The sequence below is a fragment of the Borostomias antarcticus genome, assembly GCF_949987555.1.
Source record: "Borostomias antarcticus genome assembly, chromosome: 1".
Lineage (NCBI taxonomy): Eukaryota > Metazoa > Chordata > Actinopteri > Stomiiformes > Stomiidae > Borostomias > Borostomias antarcticus.
Genome location: NC_140234.1, coordinates 53,880,563 through 53,890,605, shown reverse-complemented (window position 1 = coordinate 53,890,605; position 10,043 = coordinate 53,880,563). Strand labels below are relative to the sequence as shown.

The 10,043-nt window shown below is 45.8% G+C and overlaps 1 protein-coding gene across 1 annotated transcript in view; it reads right to left on the bottom strand.

Moving 5' to 3' along the window:
- Window positions 1-3,242: 3,242 nt before the first annotated feature.
- Window positions 3,243-10,043, bottom strand: part of LOC311308701 (protein turtle homolog B-like) — a gene marked incomplete at both ends in the record, with an annotated part of 45,054 nt that continues 38,253 nt past the window's right edge. Inside the window, 6 exons of the mRNA XM_084437712.1 lie at window positions 3,243-3,451; window positions 3,564-3,694; window positions 6,656-8,275; window positions 9,002-9,088; window positions 9,573-9,618; window positions 9,710-9,871. Coding sequence (XP_084293838.1) covers window positions 3,243-3,451; window positions 3,564-3,694; window positions 6,656-8,275; window positions 9,002-9,088; window positions 9,573-9,618; window positions 9,710-9,871 — 2,255 coding nt within the window. The remainder of the gene's footprint in view (window positions 3,452-3,563; window positions 3,695-6,655; window positions 8,276-9,001; window positions 9,089-9,572; window positions 9,619-9,709; window positions 9,872-10,043) is intronic.

Genomic DNA, 10,043 nt, shown 5'->3' with positions numbered 1-10,043 from the left:
GTACAGTACCTCCATACAGTACTGTGAATACTGTTATCCATTTACTATGGGGGGTACTCAAACCACCAATGCAACACTTTGGAGAGGGTACCTAGTACAGACAGAAGTTTTCTTTCCAAACATACTGTAGACAATAACAATAGTTCCTTTGAATTTAGAATCATCAAATGCCTTTTTGATAGCATATTTTGAATGTCAACACACTATTGTCTGAACAGATTCCTCATTCAATACTGTCTTTTTATTTGCTCTCAATTGCACTACACCAACAATAGGTTCTAGTATGAAGACAGATTAGTTAGTAAAGCACAGATGACTTGCAGTTTGCATGTGGACCTCTGTTCTATTGTACAGCACCACAGAGTTGAACGTAGCACCAAGTCATAATGTTCAAAGCAACTACGTTCTAAAACGCCATTTCTAACTAATATACATGTAAACACGACTCCTTTTGCAGCACATACTCTATGACATTGTCTGTGGCTTCAAGCGAAACTTTGTTTTCCCATCTCATTCACTTTGGACATCTGAAGGCAAGGGATCATGAGTGTATCTACCTATGTGCTCGTGAAAGGGGGAACACAATTATTTTCTTTGTTACAATAGGTATTGGGGCAACACATATATACTACTAAAGCCTTTCCAATTGGCATTCACATCCTTTACACACGAGAGGAATACTACTGAACTTGTGCAGCCAAAAGGTCAGATGGCAATAATATATTATACTGTGCTAACATTAAGTTATTTTCATGTAAAATAATGTCGGCTAAAATATGACAAACGAGGCACAGTCAAATACTTTATAAACATTGTTCACTTAAAGCCATAAAGCAAATACTTTTATATCATCTGAATTAATTTCCTCTTCTGTCTTGTACATCTTTTACACACGGAGCATCTCCCTGTAAAACATGGTTTGCTTCATTGTTACAAATACAATACACACCATGTACATTATAAATATAGATTTTCCCCATATCTTACATGTAACCAATTCTTACAGTATAATTTTACACTGTTATGTATTAACCTCAGACAACTTCTAGTCAATATTCACTACCTCACTTGTTTTAAAAACACATGAGAATTGAAATGGGCAGATAAAGTGGTCTTGATGAATGCACTGTAGGGTATTTCATGGTAAGCAGAGCTTAGAACTTAGAGCTTAGAGCTTTAGAACACTAAAGGCATTCATTTATAAGGACCATATTGTGAATGGAAATTGTCCTGTCCAGTTCAACTTCTGACTTGTCATCAAAGGACGGGAAATATTTAAAAGAAAAAGCTCCCTCAATCAAAGGTCTAGCCTAAGGTGAAAATAATGTGGTAATCAGAATAGCAGAATTAGTCATTAGTATCATGATAACTTCAATTTTGGGATAACTTAATAGTTTCTTGTCAGATTCACACAGCAAGAGCCAAGCAGTGTGTAACAATGTGTAACAAAATGAATGGACCTGTGCCAAGTGTAGACAGCGAACCAATGACAACTACACTTTGAACCACTGCATGGGTCAGGTCAGTCAATGCACAAATGACAACAGGACATTCTTTCCTGTACAGCAAAACATACATTCATTATCGGTTAGTGTTAAAATCAATAAACATACAGAGAAATAGCTACTGTAGTAGATAATATACAGTTGTTAGAGAGATAAACAGTCTAGATTGCCAACTTGTCAAGTTACCTTGTTCTCTAACATGTACTTCTCATCTTATTTACTCCAGATTAATAAAGTAACAAAACCAAATCCTGTTCTCAAAATGTTTCACCCATTTTTCAACGAACAGTTAGTTTTTTTCTGAAATATTAACATCAATGGCAAGTTTCACGTTTCTGCTTGATAACTACAGTACTTTTGTACTTTTCAATTGACACTATACAGTACAGTACAGTACAGTACATACCGATTTACTTGAGTTTTCAAATCTATGTTTCAACATTACACTGTGAAACCTGGAAAGAACAACATTATCATCACTTATTGTTATCATAGTTCTGTTCTATTACTGGAATATACACAGGCAACAGAGGAATCCATTTACCTGTAAGAGATATAGAAAATAATCTAGACAATGCGCCTTAAGTTTAATTTTCTCTTCGGGGTTCCTGGCAGAGAGCATTAACCAGGTGCACAGGTAAAACCAGGTAACATTGGAGCTGCTGACTCCAAGGAGACGGGTGAGAAGGCGAGGGAAAAGGCAGTTAATTCAGTTTTCCAAAACAAGAGAGAAAAGGCAAACAAGGCATCTACAGATGTGCCACATTTCACAAATGACTCAAGTTTCCTTTTATGTTAATTACAACACTGCAATACACATCACAATTCCTCACCCTGTCGAAACCCTAAAAAGAGTTTATTTGGCCTCTTTTGACCTCATAGGAAATAAAATGACCATTGTCTCATTTTAGAGGATGTGATGTCCAGTTCTAAACACATTCTGCAAATTATGCAGGAACGTTAGGACAGTGCCTTCTAATGGTTTGCATTGTATGAATACCATGCTATGCTTTGCATTGGATGATATCAATTTGGAATAAAGCAAAATATGCAGATTAGGATTTACATTAAAAAGCTTCAAATCAAGACCAGAGTGAGACTCGGGCCATAGCATCAATTTCCTGTTTGAAGTATGTGATATGAGACAGCGTTTATTCCCCCCATAAGTTTCCTATGAAAAACTGCTTACTACGTACAGTATACCACAAGCATTACAGCAACTCTGTGTTTACTCTGAGGTATATTTGGTGATAAGAACCCTGTAGATACTGACACTATTTGAATTGTTGGAAATATAGACATTTGTCCCTGTCCTGGTTTGCACCAGGTTTATAACAGTACACTGTCACTGAAGCACCACAATGGATGGACCCCTCAATGACCAGTGGGTGACTCTCTACGGTGTTGTAAATTATTTCAATCAACACATTTTTATTACAGTAGGGGGGTGGTTTATCCCCTCCTTACAGTAAACTACCTTATGTACATTATTTTCTCAGAGCAATGTTTTTATGGTCACTCCTTAGAGCTAGGTGACGATGATGACTAAGGAAAAAAAAGGATTCACTCGTTTGTTTTTTCCATCAAATGATTATAAAAGAGACAGGTTCCCTACTGCCTAATACTGGAAGGAGAGGACCGCCTTTGTCGTTTGTGTTACACAGAGATCAGCGTAGGAGGGTCTGTGTTGTGGAGTCACATGGCTTAGCCTGTCAGTGACAGTGGTGGCATTACTGGTCAGCGCAGAGTCCCATAGCTGGGGCACTCGGAGTCTGTGCTGGCCAGGATGCCTGTCTGGTCCTCCTCAGAGCGCCTGCGTCGCAGCAGGGAGGTCAAATAGAGATATGGGGTCTTCCCCTTCTGTCTTTTCCTCTTCCTGTGGAGGTAGAGATCTTCTCTCGCCGGGGCCGTCTGGGATTGCTGCTGGGTCTGAGAGGGAGACACACCTAGAGAGGAAGAGCATGACCGTGTTACCGGAGGAAACAAGGGCAACACGCTGACTGCAGGTTGTTGCTTGTGTTTAGTCTAATAGCTCCGCGCTGCACCCTTCACACTGACCTGTTCGTTTCTTGGAGGTGGAGTTGTTATTGGTGTTGGCAGCCACCCTCTTGGCTTTAGTAATACAGTGTTGTAGCAGTGATTGTAAGCTCTCAGACCCAGCAGGATCGCTAGACGCACCTAGAGGTTCCCTGAGAGGAGCAGAGAAGGAGAGAGGCACAGGGCCCGGTGCTTTACTAAGAACCTCCACTGGGGAGCACTAACCTCCTGAGGTGAGATGTCAGAGAGAGACTTTCGTTCCATGAAGGCAGTGTCTTACAGGGTTACACCATCAACACACATGAGCTGGTAGGAGGTGATACACTGGCACTTTTTTTTGGGGGGGGGGCATTCTCAAATGGTATTGATTTGATTTGACAATGAATGACTTGTCTGGCATTTAGTACGCTTCATTCATTTACTAACCCATAAAATGAAAATAATTTATTTGCCTACTGTTTCTATAACACAAGTCACTATAACAATAGTGTTTCAGTTTCTATGGCAACTGAGTTGCTCCTCTTGCAGCATTGTATCCTGTCCTGTATGTGCATGTAGGTATGGAACATCTGTTGCACTGTTGGCATTAGCTTCTTTCTCAAGGTAACAGGAATCTCATTTGGAAACCCTGATAGAACTATTTTCATTTTATGATCACACATGAATGGAAATCACCCTAATTTGTTTACTACTATGAGTAAGAAATTAGCTGTACCACCGATATGTGATATTACTCATTTATGTCCAAACAAGAGTTTTTAATTACTGTAGCTTTATGAAGCTGCCTTCAAAGATTGCTTTACCTCATACAAGAACATTCTTGTTTCACAGCCCATCTCTCATAGAAAGATGTAAATACTCTTATCAATCCAAATAACAACACAAACACCAAACATTTAAGTTCAGGTTCATGAGGTTCAGTGTTTGGTTTGTTTTCCTTTCAAAGTACTGAATACATCAGCTTCACAACCTGACGTAGCGATATATGATGTCAGGTTATTGTGCAAAACATATTGTTTCACAAGGCATGGGAACACACAATGCTTTAGAGATGCTGTCCTTCATCTGTCACTGTGGAGAGAGAGATTGAGAGCCATTAGCAGAGGGGGGAGACAAAGATCTGAGAATCACAGCAGTCCTTTTTAGATACAGTAGGCATTCAATTCCATCATCACAAATACAGTACTGTGTGCAGTGATCCACAGAGGGTTAGATACAGTACATTTCTATAGACATGAACACTGTACGGCACACTTCCATAAACATGAACACTGCGTACAGAGGCTTCACCATGCTGACAGGAGGAGATGGCAGGAGGAGGAAATGGCTGTTAAAGAACAGTCACATGACAGGAAGGAGGGAATGGCCTTTAAAACAGTCACATGACAGAAAACGAAAGCACTTAACAACGACGAATATGAGGAAGATTTTAGTCTGAATATCATTGTTATTTGTTCGAGTCAAAGAGAGATATCTAGAGAAGGCATGCATGGCATTTTGCACATGGAACAAAACTTTAAAGGGGAATACTCCAGTCTATCAGTAATCTGGGTCCTCTGTTGATTCAAGGCTTTTTTTTGTGCAGGGAAACGTGCTTATATTTAAAAAATATTTTTCCACTGTCCAAAACAGCTCTTGATACTGTATCTCTCACCAGCCTAATTACTGTGCACTACAGCAGGCATGTTGTGCCATGGAACTGAGAATGTGACCTGTGAAGGTAACATTAAAGCTACAGTTTAAACACTTGAATCCAGTTAAGAGGCACAACCAAAAGTCAGCGATTCCCCTTTAAAGGAGAGAGTGATTAGAGCCCTCCCCCTGCTGACCCCTCCCCTCTCATACATGGGTCAGACCCTTACCTATTGCGGCGTAGGGGACCGGGTCACAACAACGCTGCCCAGATAGCTGAGATCAATCAAAAACAGATGGCGTCAGACCCTTGAGCCCTCACACTGTACAAACCAGCAGCCCTAGTGCTACTGTACCCATAATGACCATGACGCTGCAAGAGGAGGTCCTGCTACTGAACACCACCTGCCTTGCTACCCTGGCGGTCTCTGGAGTCCCTCCAGGTAGGTGTGGTGGGAGTGAGGGGGGAGGGGGGAAGTGTTTAGGCATAATGGAACACTAGGCGGACTGAGGGAACACTAGGGGGTGTCATATGCGCCTCAGGTACATTCCTCTGATATTCAGGGTCATTAGGGAACTTATAGAGATTATATTGTATGCATGAGGGCCCTCAAGCTACAGTGTTGAAGTATTTTGATGTAATAAGTAGTATCAATCAAAATAGTCCATATTCTCCTTGGTTTCAATCCTTCAAATTGATCTCAGAAGTACAGGGAAATTGGCTTCAGTCTCACTGCCAGAAAAATAGGGAATTTGTAATGCTTAAGGTGAATACAAAATATTCAGGCTACTTTATGCATTTCATTTTTTTATCTGAACAGTGGATTAAACACAATAAAATTAAAATGTACAATATATCACATCCAACCAATTATGTAGTTAATAAAACTACAGTAGGCCTATTGTGCCTCGATCTCAACCAAAACAATTGTTGCCATTAAAAGCTTCTGCTGAACAGGAGTCTAAGACGGGGAACACAAGTTTTGGCAAAACCTAATTATAATCATGCCAGATTTGTGAGATAATATCAATTTTTACTTGAATAGGAAGGTTATGGTACTTAGGATTTCACAAATATGAGCCATAATACTGTCCTGAATACTGTAAATATATTTTAGCACAGAATTAACATTATCAGAATCAGTTTTGAGAGGTCATATATTTTCTGAATTCTTTGCTAAACATTTTCAATTGGAATGTGAACGCTACACTTAATGAGCAGACATTTTCTCATCTGCTCTGATTTCAATAGATATTAATCAAGATGTTGAATTGATTTTATTGTCTCTAGGAACCTATCAGATCAAGTGCCAAATGCAAATACATGCTTTCTGCATATTGTGGTAAAATATGCATTGTGTTGCTAGGCGGAAAGGAAACATCATGTAAACTAGAAATAATTTAGGAATTGAGCGCCGATGAGGAGAAGCCTCCTGTATAAACGAGTGTGTTTCTGTTCCCTGCCAGTGAGGATCACCTACCCTGAGGCGGATATCTGGAGTTGGGAGGGCTCTGAGGGCAGCATCTCCTCCTCTGTCCTTCTCTGGGACGGCCTCTGCCCGAACACATCCCTGCCCTCCGGGGGAGGAGAGGGGGACTGGGAGGGGTAACTGGCTGCAGTGGAGGCGTAGGACATGTGAGGGCGGTAACTGGGGCTGGGCCGTCTGCTATCCTGGCTCTGGGTGGGGGAGGTGGCCAGGGAGGACCTCCGGGAGAAGCTGACGGTGGCAGAGGGGTGAAGGGTGATCTCGGGCATCTCCAGAGAGCGGGAGGTGCGCAGGATGCTGGGCCGGGGGGGAGGGCGGACCAGGATGTCTGGGGAGCCTGGCTGGGTGCTAAGGGGGCTCTGGGAGAGGGGGGAGAGGCGGGAGGGCTGAAGGACCAGCGGGGGGAAGCTGGGGTCTGTCCGACGCCCTGCCCGCGGGCTGAGCCAGGACTGGGGGCTGCTGCTGGGGGCTGTGCTTGGGCTCCCCGTGCGGACCGCCGGGTCAGGGTAAGGCAACACTGGTACACCCACACCGTGGGACGTGTGTCTGAGCTGGCCGAGACTCTGGGCCTGTTGCATAGCTAAGCGCCTAGCCGGGGGGCCCGGGGGCCTGCCTGACGGAGCCATGGGGACCTCCAGCTGCAGGAGCCCAGGGCTGGACGGATCCTTCATCGGGGGGAGGTGCAGGCGACTGGGGGGGAGAGAGTGAGGGGGGTAGGGGGGAGGGTCGGGAAGGTCCTGCTGATGATGCAAGGGGTGGTGAGGTGGGTAAATGAAGCGGGTTCCTTCCAGACCCAGGAAGGGGAACTCGTGAGGCTGCCAGCTCTCGGGCGAGCGGGGGGGCGGGCTGTGCGAGTGCTGGAGCGAGTGGCCAGAGGCAGTGTACTGATGGTGCTCCATCTCTCCGCTCTCCTCCGGGATGGAGGGGTAGCCAAAGGGCCCCTCGGCCGTGCCCGGGGGGGAGGACAGAGCGGAGCTACGCGGGCTGATGTCGGGCATGTAGAAAGGTGGCGGGATCCCCGATTCACCGCGGCTGCCTATATACCCATAGAAGGGGCCCTGGGGAAAGCCCCTGTAGCGGGAGGCGGGGGCCTGCCCTGAGGCGTGATGCCCAACGCCCTCCACGAAGCTCATACCTTCCATGGCTCTGTGAAGGCGGGGGCTGTAGTTGGGGGGCTGCATGGACTCCAGGCTGGAGGACGTTGGCGAGAGCTGGGGCCGTAGCGTGGGCATGATCGGGGGTAGGGGCCCAGGGTCAAAATCGTTCTCCTCGTCGGACTGCCGGAACTCAGGGTACATGTCGGACTCCTCCGCGAACGGGAAGCCCTGGATGCGTCGGTGCGGGGGGCTGGTCTCCATGACAAAGCGGCCGTCCGGCCCGCGGCTGATCAGCTCGATGGGGGTGGTGACCTCGGCCTCGTGCTTCGACACGCTGTACTTCTTGCTCGCTATGGCGCGCTTGGTTTTCTTGTAGAAGGAGAGGTCTTTGTCCCGTTCTCTCTGGGGGCTGGGCAACCTCCTGACGTACAGGCCGGGACCATGGGCCTCATCAGAAGACAGGGACCTGGGCCGCGATGGGGGGGAACTCTCTGGACTGATCTTCCCAGAGGAAAGCCTGCAAGACACACACAGACGTACGCACAGGCTCAGCCAGAAGAACAATCGAACGCATTGCTATAACAAACCTCTCTTAAGTCTCTCCCTGGAAGTCCGTACACGACATACATTTTCTTGGAACAATGCGTTATAAGCATGTTTACCGCGTAGGCCCACTCCTCCTATGCCAGTCAGAGGACAAAACCCAACCATGGCACCATGTCAAGGAAGCCTTTAGCCACTGCAGTATTATATTACACCCTGTGAGGCAGCAGCATCCTGCTGGCACTGCAGCTAATGAACCCGGCTGAGAGCTGCTGTAGAGGATGAAAGAGGAGCCAAGAAGCCATGACAACCGCCTCCCAAATATCCCTTTTTTTTTTTTACTCGCTCTTTGGCAAAAACTGAGACCTATTTGTTAGGTTGGGGGGTGGGGGGGACATATGCTGCACCAAATGCTTTTTAGAGAAAAGCCCCTGAAATTGTTCGCCCACACCAGGAGCAGCACACACAAACACAAACTTTCACAGTTCACAGAGTGCATGATATGCACAATTCTGCACATGCAGCTGAGGCAACGCCGGCACGCGTCTCCTGCACTGTGCGTTTTTCACCGAACGTTTGGGTGGGCCAGCAGAGTACTCAAGCACACAGTTCCATTTCTATGCAATGCATTAGCCATGCAGCCAAGCCAGTGCAGCGCAGTGCAGCACACACTGTCTCATGGTGCAGGGTAGGCACTCACAGGGGGCTGGCGGGTGGGGGCATGTGGCTGCTCCTGGCTGGCTCGTCCCAGCAGGGCTCTACCCCGGGCAAGGGGGTGAGAGGAGGCCTGCGATGGGAGACAAACGACATGGGCCTGGGTCATCTGTCAACTACTGGACACCAAGCCTCCACACAGCGAGGACCAGCAGGGAATCCCTGACCTCTCGCTTCAGTCAAAACTAACCTCACAAAACTGACCTGGGATTATCCTATCAAAAATGCAGTTAGCATTCATTTGGCCATTTAGACTCGTAGCTAAATCATGGCTACTTAAAGGCATCAACACATCAAACAACAATTTACATGCATCTCTTCATGAAAGATGCATGTGGTGAATATCCGTCTCATACCAACCCATACTCACACAAACCACACATACCGTACTGCAACAATCTTGTAGACAGCTTTTGATGGCAAATAGCACCAAGTTGGATCTAAATTCAATTACAGCGACCGGAGGATATGTGCTTATAAAATGCGCTTATAAAATGCTGGCTTTAAACTTTCTTTTTTTTTCATCTCCGGTGTGAGATTATGTTCGTAGTACTTACGGTGATTCAATGCTTTTCCTGAAGTGTGTTACAGACAGGGGAGGGTCTGAGAAAAGACAAAAAAGACGGTTAGACAACGCGAGTAGCAAACATATAGCGATAAGTCAGTGTTCGGTACGTCTACAAACCAGACCCACCTGGTTTGCGTTTGAGTTTGCGTCGGTGCTGCTTGTTAACGAAGCAGGCTGCCAGAGTACTGAAAAGTACCGCTGCTGCCAGGAAGCAGATGGTCGCCACCACGCCCGCCACAACGGGCCTCGCCAAGCCCTCATCAGCCACCTCCGCAGGGGGGAAGGGATCTGAGGAGGGGCGAAAGGTTACGGTTACTAGGGTTAGTCAAAGCGGTGCAGTAGGTTGAACTGACCATGCAAGACACATGACAACAATCAATAGCTTCATTAAACAGGTGTGACCTTGTTTCCTACTTCTATAGGTTATGAGCAATATTGTGGCTCACACAGATGTTTAATG